Below are 19465 nucleotides of genomic sequence, written 5' to 3' on the forward strand. Positions count from 1 at the left end.
CTATACAAAACAGTCCTCTAACATGACATTCTTAAGAGCCAAATTAAACAACTACCAACTTACGAAGGCTTTCTATCTTGACTAATTGAAAGTATGGTCTGGTCATAGTCTATCTTTGTAAAGGCCCTGAATTTTGAGTTGACCGTCCCAGTGATATACTCCTACAGAAAAGTGGCTGTGGAAATACTCGAATACGTGTCTATGAATAAAAATCTCCTCATGGTGGGGGGAATCACAAATGAGATTCAATTGTTTCTTCTAGGCCACAATGAGATTAAACGGAGAGCAAATAAAAATGCTTTTATTAAGTCTCTCATATGTTTCCCCTGAAAAAGGCCCAAATAATCTCAAATGTCTCCTCTATAGAGTTTAAGAAGAGACATCTATGACCCCGTGGTCAGGTCAGACACATCGCTGTTTACACCTGGTCGCTTAAATGCGTCTCCTGTGACCACTTGTGTTCGGATTTGGAGGGGAGGGACTCTGTTTCATGACGACATACATCAATCACTATGTCAGTGTGTTACTGCATGATAATAAACCGCAACAAAGTCAGAATAGACAAAGAAAGCGCAAAAAAAACAAAAAAACAACGCCGTGCTATTTCTCCCTGATGCTGCTGAAATGTAATCTAAGCACAAAAGCAACATTTCGAGCAGAATTGTTAGTTATTTTAGTGGATTAGTTGTATTAACCTGAGCTGCAGATGTTCATGCTTCTTATAAGTGTCCCTGCATGTTGATATCAGACACACTGAAGAAGATCCGTGAAGTTCTCATGCTTGTGTATATATACGCTTTTTTAAAATTTTCCGATTGGATGAGTATTTACTTTTAAATCCGCTCGTAACCGGCAAAGTTTAAACTCTTGTTTTAGCGCAGCGGTTGATTGACAGGTCAGGGGTGGTGCTTTGCTGCTGTCGGGACGCATTCAGGACAGATTAGCATTTACACATCAAATGTGATTCGGTCAGACGCGTTTTTGACCACATATGTGGTTTTTGTGATCTGATCACAAAACATTTTAGACCCCATTTAGACCTGTATTTAGCTCTGACAATGTGATCCAATCACCAAAAACATATCTTAATACCAGGTTTAAACGGGGTCAACAATGTCTCAAACTGTACTCATATTTGCCCAGATATGAAAGTTTGCAATTAAAAGTCAGAGATTTCAATATGAACTCAAACATTTTGCATTGAATTCTTCCAATGCCAAATTATCTGAGCTATGCTTTCAACATTAATTTCCCATCTCTATACTCTGTCAACAATTGTCTCATTTGTGTCTCATATTTACTGTATATCTCCTAAGGTGTTAGAAGGCGAAGTTGATACTTAAATGTAACATAACTAGCAATAGCAATAAAGGTTAGTTGTTGCCTGTTAGCTGCCCGTCACAATATCTTAATATCATGTTCATGGGGGGCCTGGGTAGCTCAGCGATTATTGACGCTGACTACCACTCCTGGAGTCGCGAGTTCGAATCTAGGGTGTGCTGAGTGACTCCAGCCAGGTCTCCTAAGCAACCAAATTGTCCCAGTTGCTAAGGAGGGTAGAGTCACATGGGGTAACCTCTTCGAGGTTGCGATTAGTGGTTCTCGCTCTCAATGGGGCGCATGGTAAGTTGTGTGTGGATCGCTGAGAGTAGCATGAGCCTCCACATGCTGTGAGTCTCCGCGGTGTCATGCACAACGAGCCACGTGATAAGATGCGCAGATTGACTGTCTCAGAAGCGGAGGCAACTGAGACATGTCCTCCGCCACCCGGATTGAAGTGAGTAACCGCACCACCACGAGGACCTACTAAGTAGTGGGAATTGGGCATTCCAAATTGGGATACAAGGGGATAAAAATAAATAAATAAAAACAATATCATGTTCATGGTGTAAATTCAATGAAAAAACATTTGCATCCGATATGCAGAACCGCTGCCCACTTTGTTGTCTGAATTCCTGTGACTATGGAGCTTATTATCAAAGTGCAACCCAGGTAACCAACTGGGAAGAAAGACTTCTGCACTTCCTGCTGATCCAGACTGACTCTAAAGGTGCAGCACTGTGGGACTCCCCTCATTATTAAGGCATTCACCAACAGGAAAACAACACCAAGGATTTTCAGAGACTTTGCAGGCAGCAGATTCACGAAAGGCAAACCAAGCAGTTTTCTGATCTCTGGAACTGAAGTCAAACTCCAAGAAATGCTGTTTGAAAGTGCTCTGCATGCAAGACAATCTACCCACTTCCTACATCCTTTCTAGGGGTAGAAGATGCAAGGGGACATATGGCAAAACATTTTGAAGCCAGGACTTCTTCATTTGCTTGGCTGAGCTATGTAGATGGTCCCAACAAATGTCTCATGTGTCAGCCTGTACTAGGGCTTGCACGACTACTTATATTTACTTGCAACTAGTCTATGTTTACCTTAAGTAAATGAGTCAGTAAATGCTGTGCAGCATCTGCGGTCTGTTCATTTCGGGCAAGGCTTTTTCAGGCAAGTCCTTTGCTTACCTGTTTCTGCTGTTTCTTGGCAACTTGCTTATAGTCTACATTAGCATTTTATATTCCTTGTAATACACAATAGCTCCTTAAAAATTTCCATATGCATTAGTGAGAATCTTTAATAGCAATGAATATTGGCTTTTAACATTTAAATCAGTAATGCATTTGAAATGCATTTAGCGAATGATGAAATGCATCTCAGACCCCCGGAGCTCTATGGCAATCGCTGCAGGGAATCCCATAGGATGACTGGGGCTTTCAGAACTGTTCTCCATCCTATTTATGTGCTATTGATTGAAAACTCTCCCAACGGCATCCATGCAAGCCGCTCACGGCATGCTAATTGCCCTTATGCTGGCGTTTTGCATTCTATATTCTTTTCAAACCTGTAGCAGGGTGCTGTGAGTCATTCCAAGGCTTTTGTAATTTACATCTATATTGGAACTTTAATTGACATGTTAATTTTACTCATTTGGGTAGACTTGCTCATGTAGGATACTAATTAAACAAGGTGCCATGCAATAGCTTTATATTATCAGCACAAGGTAAGCTCAAACAAGGAACACAAATCGTAAAGTTATTGCCTTGTTTTATTTGTGCTGAAATTGTTGCAGTTATTGTCAATGACATCTGGGCTTTCAAAGTATAAATAGTAGCCCCATAAAAAGTCCCATCAAAAATGTATTCTAACTTTGCATTAGTGACAAGGACATTGATTCATTAAAATTCTGAAAGCATACACTGCACATGAATTACCATCCAATCAAGAGATTACAAAGAGGAAAGTCATCGTAGAACATGAAACCATTATCCCAGAATATTCTGTATATCACCTCTTCAACTTTTGTTCTTTGCAAGTATCAGAATAATAGTTTGATAAGATGAAGGGCTATATATGTTTTCCTGAGGCCCACTTATAATGTTAGTCAAGGTTTCTTGCACCAAAAACATCATTTACTCTTGCATAACAATTTTCCAGCTTTTTCCTGATTGTTAGAATTTAGACCTTTTTGTGCTGTTTTGCCTTTAAGACCTCCAAGTAAACAGCCTCTTTGCATGTACACTGTGTAAGAACACTTTGTGGATAAAGACTTACTGTTGGGTCTAACATAGTTGCTGTTCCATCTTTCAATAACAGCTTCTGCAAATCCTGAATTATAGCAACTTGTTCACAAAACAATCCAAGCCAAAATGCCACTCAAACGGTTAATATAAGACCGAAATTACCAGGGAACTTGGCCGTTTCTAACCTTACGTCGAACCAGCCAGGAACAGCACAATGTTTGGCAACCCCAAATAGACTATTACCCTCAGTTTGGGCCACAATTACAACAACACCCACAAGAGCGGCCTATTGAGCTATTCATTCAAGGTATCACTGGGTACCGCTCCGCATTCTTGGTAGCATCCAAACATGCATTGTATTTTCTCTCTCTGTTCATTGACCTCTTTGCTCTTTATGTTCAGCGCTGTCGCTTGGCACGAGCGCTGCTGGTTTGTACACTCAAGCGGGAGAGATTGTGTTGTCTTGATGGCAGTGTGGCCTTTATTTGGCAGGGCAAGCGTTTGGCCAATTGGCGTATATGTCCCTCTGTGTGATGGATCGAGACCAATTCAATGTTGTGGCATGGCTGAAAGTGCTAAATTGAAATTCTGCCACTGAGGCTGCATTTACAGCCAATTATATCAGACGTTTGGCACAGATGAGATCTTGTTGCATGTGTGTGTATACAACAAAAGCACTTATGAGATGAGATTTTTGGGCGTCCAATTTGGGACACTTTTAAATTTAGTTCTAAATCCAATGTGTGTCTGACATCTGGTCATGACTTGTGTACAAATCTCTTAATTCAGGATTTTTTGTCATTGTTAAATAACAGAGGCTTAGGTTACTTGACCTAATGCATGGGAACTCCAAAGTGTGAATCATGGAGGGAGTACATGCGTTTTAAGTGAGTATTAAGTGTGAAAGCGATTAATACTTTATTTAGCACAGTCTTCAAATTTTACAAATGTTTTCCCTCACAATTGCATGTATAATTTAGGTATGTGCAAATCTACCCATTTTCAAAATTGACTAGTCGGTGGGTTGCCTGAAGGACTAGTCAACAAATTGGACCTTGTATATTTTTCTGGTTTCAGGATCAGGCATGTCTCATAGTGAATTTAAAGACACAATGGTTTTACCATTGGGAAGTGATATGGTTTACTGTGCAAACTGTCTATCAGTAAAAGCACAGCAGGCTGTCAGCATGGTGATTAAAACAGCACTATCAAAACAAACAAAAAATTACAGAAAAAAAAAAATTTGTTGGATGACTAGTTGACGTGACGATCGTGACCCATCCCTTGCCTGACTGACAAGTCAACTGTTTTAAGTTTACCTGAGGGGAGTTTTACATTACAGAATGTTAAAAAACTCCAAGACAGGCACAAAAGAATGGAACAGAATGCAGAGGTCTCGAGATAAAACTGACTATTTTTACTTTAAAAAGCAGTGTGAGATGTAACGCTATGGCTGGTGTTAACCCTAAGGGGGTTAAGTTAAAGATTCTAACTTTTCCTAGAGTGTTTTACCGCACAAACTGTCTAACAGCTTATTAACGCACCGCTGCTAAAAATATAAAAACTATGAAAATAAATATCTAGATAAAATAGTCAACCTCACTAATTTGTTATTGGAATACTACTTGACTGCTTGACCATTGTGGCCCATCCTTAGTCAATTTACCTATTACAATAACCCTCAAATTCATGCAGCCTGTTTTATTTACTCACTAAGCACTTTATTAGAAACACCTGTACATATACTTATTCATGAGATCAAATCATCCAATCGTGTGGCAGCAGTGCAATGCATAAAATCAAGCAGATACAGGTCAGGAGTGTCAGATAATGTTCATATCAACCATCAGAATGGGGAAAAAATGTGATCTCAGTGATTTCGACCGTGTCATGATTGTTGGTGCCAGGCGGGCTGGTTTTAGTATTTCTGTAACTGCTGATCTCCTGGGATTTTCACACACAACAGTCTCTAGAGTTTACTCAGAATAGTGGCAAAAACAAAAAACATCCAGTGAGCGGCAGTTCTGTGGACAAAAACGCCTTATTGATGAGAGAAACCAAAAGAGAATGGTCAGACTAGTCGAGCTGACAGAAAGGCTACAGTAACTCAGATAACCCCTCTGTACAATTGTAGTGAGCAGAATAGCATCTCAGGATGCACAACACGTCGAACCTTTAGGGCAAATGGGCTACAACAGTAGAAGACCACGGTGGGCACTTTATTAGGACCACAGTGTTCCTAATAAAGTGCTAAGTGAGTGTAGGTATAACCTGTATGGCAAGCCAAATGTTAAAAAATACGAAATTGTTTTAGTACTATACAGTGCCCACTAATAACCACGTGAACCCACTGGACAGCCCAGAGTGAATCAATTTAATTGTGCAATCCACTGATAACGCATTACAGATCAACTGTCACAGATCAAAGTCTTGTAAATTATCGAAGTAAACACAGTCGGTTATATCTAAAGTGAATGTAAACAGACGGGACATAATATTGGTTCTGTGCTCTAGGCTTTGCAGTGTAAATGCAGCCTAAAACATACAGCAAGACCCATCCTTCAGCGAGTCAGCTCATTCAGTAATTCTTTCCATCTCTTTCTTTTTTTTTTTTTTTAACTCTCCTATCTTTCTCGCAAGATTGTGCTCTTCATACATAGTATACATTTAAAAAAACACTGGTGCAGTGACTGAAGAGTATTTAGGTGTCTGCAAGCACATTCAAAATATTCTCAGTTGGATGTTTCAGCTCAATTTCAGCTTACTGCTCATTAGACTACTGAGAAGGGCTAAAAAGAGGTATGATTATTAGTCTGGCAGACACATAATTTAATGTGTAGTACAGAAACACAGATATTTGAACAAACAGGCAATATACAAACAACAAAGTCAGACCTACCTTAGCCGTGGCACGTGCTTGATACTCCGGACAGCCATTCACCGTTATCGTTTCATGCATATATTGATAGACCTTTTAAAAATAGAGAGGAAGAAAGACAAAGAGAGAAAGACATTTCAGTTGCATATATTAAACAGATCTTTAATTATCAAGATGATGAATATCAGGATGGAAAAGTGATTGATATTCTTCAAAAGGCATGCTGCAACTAACAAACTTGATTTCATGCATTGTTGCATTCTGAAATGTGTCAGTACGCAATTCATAACGCAATGTACGTACATTGCATTCTCAATGTTACTGCAATTATGTGCCTATGATACTTTCCATCCACCAACATACAGGTTCGAAAAAAACAAAATATGCAAGTACAAAAACACAAATGCTTCTAGGTACACAAACTCAATTTCATGCATTGTTGAATTTCGAGATGTGTCAGTACACAATTCATAAAGCAATGTAAGTATGCTTCATTCTAAACATTGCTGCAATTATGTGCCTATGATACTTTACCATTCTCTAAGATGAAGGTTTGAAAAACAAATGACTCCTGTACATAAACATAAATGGTCCTAGGTATGTAAGCTTGATTTCATGCATTGTTGAATTCCAAAATTTTTCAGTAAATATGTTTGAACGCCAATTGCGCAATGCAAGTACGAACTGCATTCCTTGAACTGCCTCAAGGGGCACTATAGTAGGCATTAGTTTCTTCTACGTTCAATTTCCTTTTTCAGATCAACTACTGGAATCTTGCTAAACAAAGTTAGTTAAACTGTTGACATGTTAATTGCGAGCAATTATGTTCTTGTCTAAAATCTTTCGTTGAACGAAGAACCTCTGGATAGTGGTCTTTAGATTAGGGCCTGTTAGACATGATATGATTGCACAAATAGCTGAATAAAAATACTGATAGAGGGATCTAAAGTATCAGACAATATTGTGAGTGCAATATTGTAGAGTATCGCAGTATTTCAATATATGTCTGTATCAGCACAGCCCTATTTCAGATATTATGCTAAGACCTTTGTCAATATGCTAAAGAAACAAGTCTACATGACCATTAGTGAATACAGTGCATCCGGAAAGTATTCACAGCGCTTCACTTTTTCCACATTTTGTTATGTTACAGCCTTATTCCAAAATGGATTAAATTCATTATTTTCCCCAAAATTCTACAAACAATACCCCATAATGACAACGTGAAAGAAGTTTGTTTGAAATCTTTGCAAATTTATTAAAAAATAAATAGATAAATAAAAAAAAAAAATCACATGTACATAATTATTCACAGCCTTTGCCATGACACTCAAAATTGAGCTCAGGTGCATCCTGTTTCCACTGATCATCCTTGAGATGTTTCTACAATTTGATTGGAGTCCACCTGTGGTAAATTCAGTTGATTGGACATGATTTGGAAAGGCACACACCTGTCTATATAAGGTCCCACAGTTAACAGTGCATGTCAGAGCACAAACCAAGCCATGAAGTCCAAGGAATTGTCTGTAGACCTCCGAGACAGGATTGTATCGAGGCACAGATCTGGGAAAGGGTACAGAAAAATTTCTGCAGCATTGGGTCCCAATGAGCACAGTGGCCTCCATCATTTGTAAATGGAAGAAGTTTGGAACCACCAGGACTCTTCCTAGAGCTGGCAGCCTGGACAAACTGAGTGATCGGGGGAGAAGAGCCTTAGTCAGGGAGGTGCCAAGAACCCGATGGTCACTCTGACAGAGCTCCAGCATTTTTCTGTGGAGAGAGGAGAACCTTCCATAAGAACAACCATTTCTGCAGCACTCCACCAATCAGGCCTGTATGGTAGAGTGGCCAGACGGAAGCCACTCCTCAGTAAAAGGCACATGACAGCCCGTCTGGAGTTTGCCAAAAGGCACCTGAAGGACTCTCAGACCATGAGAAACAAAATTCTCTGGTCTGATGAAACAAAGATTGAACTCTTTGGCCTGAATGGCAAGCGTCATGTCTGGAAGAAACCAGGCACCGCTCATCACCTGGCCAATACCATCCCTACAGTGAAGCATGGTGGTGGCAGCATCAAGCTGTGGGGATGTTTTTCAGCGGCAGGAACTGGGAGACTAGTCAGGATCGAGGGAAAGATGAATGCAGCAATGTACAGAGACATCCTTGATGAAAACCTGCTCCAGAGCGCTCTGGACCTCAGACTGGGGCGAAGGTTCATCTTCCAACAGGACAACGATCCTAAGCACACAGCCAAGATAACAAAGGAGTGGCTACAGGACAACTCTGTGAATGTCCTTGAGTGGCCCAGCCAGAGCCCAGACTTGAACCCGATTGAACATCTCTGGAGAGATCTGAAAATGGCTATGCACCCATGCTCCCCATCCAACCTGATGGAGCTTGAGAGGTCCTGCAAAGACGAATGGGAGAAACTGCCCAAAAATAGGTGTGCCAAGCTTGTAGCATCATACTCAAAAAGACTTGAGGCTGTAATTGGTGCCAAAGGTGCTTCAACAAAATATTGAGCAAAGGATGTGAATACTTATGTACATGTGGGGTATTGTTTGTAGAATTTTGAGGAAAATAATGAATTTAATCCATTTTGGAATAAGGCTGTAACATAACAAAATGTGGAAAAAGTGAAGCGCTGTGAATACTTTCCGGACGCACTGTACAACATTTTCGGCCTTTGAAAATTTGCTATGTAAATGTATTCCCCATTCAGTTAATACAAACCTTTATCATGCCTTTTATATTGCTTTGTTAAATAGTCTCAATTTCTTAGTTGTGCTTGATCATGTTCAAGGTATGGACTTCAAAGTCATTTGTAAAGCACACAGCTTGAATCGTCTTTCATCACTAGTTCTATTTCCACAAACAGGTGCATGTACTGTATATCTTTATTCACAGCACCCAGGGACGAGACTATAAGCTTCAAGTCCTTTGTGCATTTGGAGGAACTATGTTTATCATATTACCCAACGCTTCTGAAATGCAGCTGGTGCAACAAGAAGTCTGTCTCTACCAAATAAGAAGTCTGGGGCAAATTCACTAAACAGTTGTGTCGCTTCACCGTGCGTAAGCGATAGCTCATTTCCAATCTTCCTACTGAGACTCTAGTGTGATAAAATACTTTTTTTAAATGTCTCTTTCTATGCCTGTTGCTCTGCCAACTTTAAACAGCTCAATGTAAACCTTCTCAGCAGGCAGGTATTGTTGAGTGGCCTTTAGAAGCTGCTTTAAAAGAAATGATAGTGTCTGCTTAGTGTCAACGCCTAAACAAAATATAGTCGAGTACGAAGCAGAGATGACAACCTGCAGGTGAAATATGCTCAATTCTGAAAGCACTGCCTTTATGATTTGAACACAGCATCTTCTACAGCATGTTGTTCCCCTTATTTATTTACTGCAGTTGTTATTTTATGTATGGCTTGTCATCGCTTTAAAAATTCAGCATGTTTGGGAAGTCTCTGGAGGCTTTGCTGCAGGTTCAATGAAGTCTTCCTCAGTTTAAGGAATGGTTCATTTAAAAATGAAAACTCAGTAATCATTTACTCACCTTCATGTCATTGCAACTGTATGACTTACTTTCTTCTACAAAAGGAATTTCTGAACTCTTTTACCAACAAAATCATAGTGATCAGCCGTCAAGCTCCATAAAAGCACTAAAAGTTCAATATACAGTGCATCCGTAAAGTATTCACAGCGTTTCACTTTTTCCACATTTTGTTATGTTACAGCCTTATTCCAAAATGGATTAAATTCATTATTTTCCTCAAAATTCTACAAACAATACCCCATAATGGCAATGTGAAAGAAGTTTGTTTGAAATCTTTGCAAATGTAATAAAAAAAAGAAAAACAAAAAGAAAAACAAAACAAACAAAAAAAACCATCACATGTACATAAGTATTCACAGCCTTTGCTCAATACTTTGTTGAAGCACCTTTGGCACCAATTACAGCCTCAAGTCTTTTTGAGTATGATGCTACAAGCTTGGCACACCTATTTTTGAGCAGTTTCTCCCATTCTTCTTTGCAGGACTTCTCAAGCTCCATCAGGTTGGATGGGGAGCATCGGTGCACAGCCATTTTCAGATCTCTCCAGAGATGTTCAATCGGGTTCAAGTCTGGGCTCTGGCTGGGCCACTCAAGGACATTCACAGAGTTGTCCCAGAGCCACTCCTTTGTAATCTTGGCTGTGTGCTTAGGGTCGTTGTCCTGTTGGAAGATGAACCTTCGCCCCAGTCTGAGGTCCAGAGCGCTAGTCTCCCAGTTCCTGCCGCTGAAAAACATCCCCACAGCATGATGCTGCCACCACCATGCTTCACTGTAGGGATGGTATTGGCCAGGTGATGAGCGGTGCCTGGTTTCCTCCAGACATGACGCATGCCATTCAGGCCAAAGAGTTCAATCTTTGTTTCTCATGGTCTGAGAGTCCTTCAGGTGCCTTTTGGCAAACTCCAGGCAGGCTGTCATGTGCCTTTTACTGAGGAGTGGCTTCCGTCTGGCCACTCTACCATACAGGCCTGATTGGTGGAGTGCTGCAGAGATGGTTGTTCTTATGGAAGGTTCTCCTCTCTCCACAGAGAAATGCTGGAGCTCTGTCAGAGTGACCATCGGGTTCTTGGTCACCTCCCTGACTAAGGCCCTTCTCCCCCGATCACTCAGTTTGGCCAGGCGGCCAGCTCTAGGAAGAGTCCCGGTGGTTCCAAACTTCTTCCATTTACGGATGATGGAGGCCACTGTGCTCATTGGGACCTTCAATGCTGCAGAAATTTTTCTGTACCCTTCCCCAGATCTGTGCCTCGATACAATCCTGTCTCGGAGGTCTACAGTCAATTCCTTGGACTTCATGGCTTGGTTTGTGCTCTGACATGCACTGTTAACAGTGGGACCATATATAGACAGGTGTGTGCCTTTCCAAATCATGTCCAATCAACTGAATTTACCACAGGTGGACTCCAATCAAGTTGTAGAAACATCTCATGGATGATCAGTGGAAACAGGATGCACCTGAGCTCAATTTTGAGTGTCATGGCAAAGGCTGTGAATACTTATGTACATGTGATTTTTTTATTTTTAATAAATTTGCAAAGATTTCAAACCTCTTTCACATTGTCATTATGGGGTATTGTTTGTAGAATTTTGAGGAAAATAACGAATTTAATCCATTTTGGAATAAGGCTGTAACATAACAAAATGTGGAAAAAGTAAAGCGCTGTGAATACTTTCCGGATGCACTGTACAATATCATTGCAATATATAATATCATATACACTGATCAGCCACAACATTAAAAAAACCTGCCTAATATTGTGTATATCCCCCTCGTGCCACCAACCTGCTCAATACTCAAACCAGCCCATCTGGCACCAACAATCATTACACGGTCCAAATCACTGAGATCACATTTTTTCCCACATTCTGATGGTTGATGTGAACATTGATGTGAACATTAGATCCTGACCTATATCTGCATGATTTTATGCACTGCACTGCTGCCACATGATTGGCTGATTAGATAATCGCATGGATGATTGCTGGTGCCAGATGGGCTGGTTTGAGTATTTCTGTAACTGCTGATCTCCTGGGATTTTCACGCACAACAGTCTCTAGAATTTACTCAGAATGGTGCCAAAAACAAAAAACACCCAGTGAGTGGCAGTTCTGCAGATGGAAACGCCTTGTTGATGAGAGAGGTCAACAGAGAATGGCCAGACTGGTTTGAACTGACAAAGTCTACAGTAACTCAGATAACCACTCTGTACAATTGTGGTGAGAAATATAGAATCTCAGAATGCTTTTCTGATATGCGGGTTGGTGCTGTTATGGCGGCACGAGGGGGACCTTCACAATATTAAGCAGGTGGTTTTAATGTTGTGGCTGATCGGTGAATACATCCATATACAACTTGCTATATTTCACGTCTTCTGAAACAATGCAGAGTATATTACAGTAATGAATCTAAGTAGATAGAACCAATGCCAATTGGCATCAAACCTGACACGTAGCACCCTGGTCTATGGTGTTTGACAAAAGGGTGGGTAAATGATGACAGAATTTTCATTTTTAATGATCTTTTTCCTTTAAAATCTCCACGTCATGGCTTCTGTCTCAAAACACTCAAGTTCACCTTACACAACCAAATTTAACAACCAGTATTTTATATGAAAACTGAACAAAACTTTTCAATCACAATCACCTGTTAGAGTTGCTGCACTAAACTTTTTAGCTCCTTATTTTGTTTAGTGTGCCATTAACAAAGAACCCACTAATAAAATACCTTTTATTAGCAAAAATACATAAATTCAATAGATTTTTGAAGGATCTATACATCCAGACAAAACAATTCAATAGATTTAAGACCCAAGTAAGACTTTCAAGAGCAATACCTCTTTGTGTGTGCGTCTTTACCTGTAGAAGATTGTGTGTCTTGTAATTGTGTCTTGGAAAGGCATGAATATCAATAAAGGTCAAGCTATTTCAGGAGGTAATTTTATAAACTGGCTACAAAAACAGCTAGTGGTTGAAATGCCAATATGATTTATGTTTTGATTTTGTACTTTCTAATAAGCAATTAAATTAAAGCTATTAAACAAAAATCTACACACAAGTTACCCTTAAACTTACTTTTTCTGGTACTATCTCTGATCCTGATATTCAAACCAGTTATTGCTCATCAATATCTATTTGGGATCTGAGATTGAGAAAACAGACCTTGGGAACTATATTATGTTGTACTTCTATTGGAAAACAATCCATTTGCAGTCAGCTAGACTAATAGGGCTCTTTATAACCACTTATCTCATTGTGCTACGCTTTCAATAATATCACCTCTCTCTCTTTCTCCTTTTCAGTTAAAGCTTATGAAATCTGTCAAGATCATGTCAAAGTAATATTTCATGACAAAATCAAAAGAACAAAATATATAAGAAATTATATATTCTTTTTTTAAATAAAGGATGCATATTTTAGGACAATTTCATATTTTTGCTTTGACATTATTTTTGTGGCAATTAAACACATTTTTTCCTTAGTTCTCATACCATAAATAAAAAAGAAAACAAAAAAAAACAAATGTGGAAAAATTATATATTAGGCCTATTTAAATGGTAAAGTATTTAGGCATCATGGTACCATTTTTGTATTACCTTTCATTTATGCTAATTGAATAAAACATTATTGTCCGAAAAGGATAATATTCATTACTGTATTATTGTAGTAATAAGCAAAATGGCAAAATATGCTAAATTGTAATGACAATAATGTTACAATTCCAAAAAATCTTAATGGTCCTAAAATAGGCTCTGTTTACTTTATGCAATATGATATATAATTTCTTATTTTTTCTTTTGATTTTGGGGTGAAATATGACATACTTTGAGATTCATCCTCTCAGTCTTCCAGCTCTCCTTTCTCCACAATCCTGTCTCAGCTTAGTCCTTGTTTCTCAGTCTTCCTTTCTGCCATGTCTACAGGGAGCACTCTGTTTCCTCACAGCTCACTGGGTGTTTGATTGGCTTTCATTAATCCAGATCTGTTTTACCTTAGCGGGAATAGCACACGCATACAGGTGTATTGCCCCTGACTCCTCACTACTCTTATTGAGAGTGGGAAAAAAATGCCCATAGGCCGGAGTGACGTGCTTCATGTAACCATGGTAGCCTTCCTATAAAGAGGAAATGATAGTCTGTAATGTCTGTAAAGAGAAGAAAACAGAGATAGAGATACGAGGGAGGCAGAGTGAAAGGAGACGCCTTCAGTTGTTCTCATTTGAAACGTCCTTCCCTTTTCTCACTCTTTACATCTTTCGTTTACATCTTTAGAGTTTTGTTTGAGGCAGCTGGTCGCTAGATAGTCACTAGGTATTCACAAGTATAATTGTATATTCCACTTAGTTTATTGTCTGTGAAATAAAAGAAATTCTGATCACACATCTACACACATTTCCTCTAATTTCTTTGGAGTTTTCTGTAAAACCATCCTTTGAATTTAGGTTGTTGTTTTTTTTTTCTGTGGCAATCTATTATGGCCCTTTCACATGGCTTCAATGCACCGCTCAATGCAAGCGCCATGCGTCACTTTGAATTCCTCAAGACAAATGCTGCAGATAGCGTCACGGAAGAGCAATTTTGTGAGTTTGCTAGGAAAAAACATGCACTAGTGATGTAACGCTAAAGGCCTATTCACACCAAGGGCTCTGTTTTCGTGACCACGCAAAGCGCAGCGCTACACGTAATGACCGTGCGCTACGTTTTATCCAATTTTTGTGAGGCGCTGATTCTAAGCGCAATTTTCATGCCAGCACAAAATGCAAGTGGCCATGGGTGGGAGTGTTTGAGCTATATGTGGGTGTATATGTGCAAACTGTGGGTGTACTGTATGTTAATGAAGTGGTGCAAAGCGCAATTTGCTATTTTCCTGAGAAATAGGTCACTGCACTAAGACAATTCGGAACCATGTCTGTTTTCAGAGCAAAGTCTAAATTCAGTTCCTGCATTTGCAGTTTGGAGATTCCACCAGCAGGTGGCAATAAAGTTCATGTCCAAACTTTGAAAATATACTTGAACATCAAATTCTGTCCCTGACAATCACTGTTGTAGCCGTTTTATGAAACAAAATTTCATGAGATTTGTGTTAAACTATCTCTAGGTCATGGTTTTATTAAGCTTATATTTACAATTGTATCTATGACCTAATTTGTATTGGTATTTTTCCACCTGTTGTCGTAGAGTGATTTTAAGTCACTGCAAAAGAGGCTGGTGGATGAAGTTGGAGAGGGTAAAATGTTTGGATTTGATATGATTTTTTTGCCACTTCGTTACTTTGATTATATTTTCATTTCATTTGAAGCGTTATTTGAATTTAGAAATATTTTGGGTTTAATTTTTTTGTGTTTCAATAAATTAATTAAATTTTTCAAAATCGACCGGTAGAAGTGAGGTGCGTGCCGATACAATCACTGAACACTAGCCATGATTTGTGTGTTAGTAGATGAAAATGATTAATAATACTTACATTCTATATCATTTAACGGAGCGTACATCCAAATCCTGACGAGAACCACATTTTCCATGCGTATAAAGGAACGTGTCATAGAAATATGCCTGACAATCAACAAGGAAGCAGTTAATACACAAAATTGCATACAGTCCATTTACACTAACAGCTTCTTATGAATGGGCTGTCTCTGTTTATATCACTGGTGCTTGACATGAATTGACTACATAATAGGACGCAGACGGTGCAATAACCGGAGAAGAACCTCTCCGCTTTTGCCTTGTCTTTATATTTGCATAATTTTCAAACGCAATCCCGAACCCAGCTTCTCTTATTTTAATGCCTGGATAATAAAACACTAAGTGTATTGATGATATAAGTACATGTGAAATAATGTACATTAAGTAAAAATAGTATAAAATATGATGCATCAGATCATTAACAAACAAATATAAAAGAAAACACGGGATCACAGTCTTTTCTTTATTTATTGCATATTCGTATTCAGAGTTTCTTGTGCGTGACGTGCAAAAGAACATTGTTAAAGGAATACTTGTGTTGTATAAAGCTGGCATTAAAATAGCAGAGAGGTTTGGCAATGCGTTTGACTAGACTCGAAGTATATATATATATATATGAAAACCAAAAAGACTCTTTATATGCAATATTTGACTACGCGTCTAGCCAAACTAATTGCCAAACCTTGCTGCTATTTGTGATGCCTGGATAATACAACAGGAACAGTGATATTCTAATGTAATACCACGCGAGCAAGAGTGCTGTTATGGCCGTATGTCAGCACCAGTGGCGAATTCTCAGGGCCAGCAAAGCCTAACATGCCAAATAAATAAATATTTTTCATCCTTTCATTCTTAATCACCTTTTTGCCTATGTATTTTTAATCGCTTTCCACTCTTAATTAATCTACAAACAAATAGAGAAAAACGAAAAGTTTATCCAGTAAGAATTTGTTCCTTGATGTTTACAAGTGAAGCGTGACAACTTTTTCACAAATCGCATGCCCAAAGCAGCGTGTGAGAATGAGCTCCAACCTGTCAGGCCTTCAGACTTTCTACAGAATCCCTCAACAGTGCAAATGAATGGGCAACTAAAGTCAGATTGTCAGATTCATCAGCCAATCAGATTGATTTATTTGTTCTTGATGGGTGTGATCTTTAGGATATGTCCCGGTCGAGGCCTTCTAGCTGGCCTTGAGTGACACAATCACACTTTGAGTGATTTGAAAGCAAAGAGCGCGAGATCGTCATCACTGCTGCTATCACCATTGAGAAAGAGATCCTTATGAATTTTAAAACATGAGACGTTCTGCATGACTGTGTGATTGCTTAATTTATTAATCATGAAAGGAGGACTGATTTTCACTTCAAGTAAACTGGTAAGAGCTTTTTGCATTGTTATAGCAACATCAGGAGTTTTCTAAGTGTAAACAGGCTGCTTGAGCATTCAGTGTCGGATCAAGTTGACACAAGGAGTGCTGCATTCCATTCAACTCGGGAAGTCAGATTTTACAACTTCCTACTAGGAAAAGTGCAATGGAATGCATCTTTAAGTCAGAATTACAACTTGTAGGCTTGTGCAGAAATTCTCAACTCCGATTTTGCAGAGATGCAGGGGCATGATGTCACACAAACATGTCGACGCTCAGGGAGATATACAAAGTGCACTTTGTGAATAAACATTCACGTTATTAAGTAATATCGATAAATGAGTTCATTTCCACATTACATGATATTAAAGCTTGTTTAACAAATGCCTGCAGAAACAGGTGTATAAAACATTATAATCTCTTTTGATAATCATACACCTGAAGCACAAATGCTAGCGCTGCAGCATTTTATATCAGTTGGGTTGCTAGGAGACATCTCTAATGAGAGTCAAACCCCTGCTAAGCTAACGGGAATGTTGCAGTTTTGTTTCCTTAAATGTCATCTTCCGAATATCAGGGAATGGATGCATTTATGGTCAGAGATATCAAATAGGAATATCTCACATCCAACTTGAATGGAACGCAGCATAACCGTGTACACAGATGAAACAAAATTTAATGCAAGCAACATTTAAATTGCAAATCTTATTAGATAAATTTTTCCAGATATTATAGACCTCCTTGGTTGATTCATGAAAAATTATGATTTTTGAATTTCTGTTCGGGAGACGTTCATTTCACAAAACAGTCATGCTGCAGTTAAAATTAGGCTTGCTTGAGCGTTAAGTGTCGTTTCAAGTTCTGGCTTTCGTGCGTGGACGTGTTTTTAAAATGTCAGTTGGTATTATTAGTTGACTGCCATGTAATGATTGATGTCTTATTCATTGTGAAACTGTATTTTCTTAATGGCATGAATCGCACTGAAGGCCTAGACTTAAAATGCACGGCCTGCGGCTGGTCAACACGGCTGTGATTCGGCCATAGGCACTCAAGTTCTATTTCAGATATTTCAGATTTACCCACCGCTAAACAGCATGAGAAAACAAAGCCACTGAACCGTGGTTGGTCACTTTACATGTTGTCAGTCCCTCCCTGTCTAAGTGGGCTGGTCTTTGCCAGAAGTGGACCAGACTTTAAGACTCAAGTCAAAAATCTGGCTTCGCAAGGATAGATTCACCGTGACACTTCTCATTTGCATATTTTTCCAGACAAACATGGCACAAAGAGACTATTCCACTTACAGAAATACACAATTTCACAATTCAAAAAGAGAGAATGTGACAATGCTTAAGCATTGACTGACTAGGCTCTCAGTTGATAATGGCTCTGTTGTCGTATTCCTTTGGGATTTGTATCGGAAGTCAAACACACGTTTGCAGAGTTGATGATCTCTCTGACAGACTGTGGGATTGTGGGAAATTATTCTTGCCAACATTAAAGCATTCCATCTGAAAGCTCATTACTGGAAGAAATCATTTTAGGTCAGTCCAGTTTTTTCTGATTTTCAAAAATACATTAGAGTAGCATTAAATGATCAGATACCACTAGAAACAGGAAAAAAGACTGATTTCTCTGTTGGTGTTCAAACAATAGTCAAAGACTAGATGAGAATAGCTGTAATCTAGGACTGACTGAGGTCTTGAATAGGTAAATATACATTTGGTTTGGTTGGAAAGACAAGCTGAATTATTTTGACAGCATGTCAGAGCAATTAAAGCCTGTAGTTCAGAATCAGTCCGTGTTTTGCAGATGGTTAGTGTCTTTATTGATCTTCATTTTGCCAATCACTTTCATTTCACATGGCTAAGAGCTTAAAGACTCATTTGAATGGGTCAGAGCGACACCTCTTGTCATTAAGTACCACAGTTACTGTAGTCATAATCTTCTTTTTCTATTCTTTTTGGAGGACGTTGCATGGCACAGCTCGTCATACTGACATTGTTCCTGCCATGCAGAGCTTTACTGATGGTGCTGTAAACTGAACCAACGTTGTGGCTAGCGAACATTGTCTCACACCCTCGTTATGGGAATGTAAGAGACAGATTGCACCATATGATACCGTGTGCAATGAAATGAGCTCATAGGGCATCAATGCACGGCTCGGAGAAACTGCAGCCTGATGGATGCTGGAAGAGTGAATTGATGTCCCAACGAAAGTTTTTTTACAGTTATGCACTGTACTTTCGGCTGATAAGAGATTGTGATGCTACAGTGGCAAAATGAAACGGTGCTTAATGATTCATCTGTTGTGTCATCTGGTGTGGAGCTTGATAAAATGAATCTCAAATCCAATCTGAAGCATGCCTCTACAGATGTTCCACGTCCAGTTTTGGCACATTTGATCATGCATAGCAACTAGTGTATTAGTATCAGCCTCAGACAGAATACCAGTGCACCGTCTGATGCATATTACACACAAAAATGGCAAGAGATTTTCCAAAATTGCAAGATCTGATTGTCTGGCTTTAAACAATATCCGTGAGTCAGGGTGCATAGGTTTGTACGAATTTGCCAGGAAACAAAAATTACTTTTTTTTAATCATCGGTCTGAACAGTTCTGAGCACAGTGAGTAACG

General features: G+C 39.1%; 1 protein-coding gene across 3 annotated transcripts in view; it reads right to left on the minus strand.

The window, feature by feature from the left end:
• LOC127436796 (protein lin-7 homolog A) overlaps positions 1-19465 on the minus strand; it is a 45892-nt gene that overhangs the window by 9977 nt on the left and 16450 nt on the right. For 2 of the 3 annotated variants that reach the window (XM_051691187.1, XM_051691189.1), the window contains one exon: positions 6466-6537. In XM_051691187.1, coding sequence (XP_051547147.1) covers positions 6466-6537 — 72 coding nt within the window. Of the gene's footprint in view, positions 1-6465; positions 6538-13821; positions 13921-19465 lie in introns of those variants that run through there. The other variant, XM_051691188.1, reaches the window with a different exon arrangement.

This window comes from Myxocyprinus asiaticus, chromosome 47, assembly GCF_019703515.2.
Source record: "Myxocyprinus asiaticus isolate MX2 ecotype Aquarium Trade chromosome 47, UBuf_Myxa_2, whole genome shotgun sequence".
Taxonomy (NCBI): Eukaryota; Metazoa; Chordata; class Actinopteri; order Cypriniformes; family Catostomidae; genus Myxocyprinus; species Myxocyprinus asiaticus.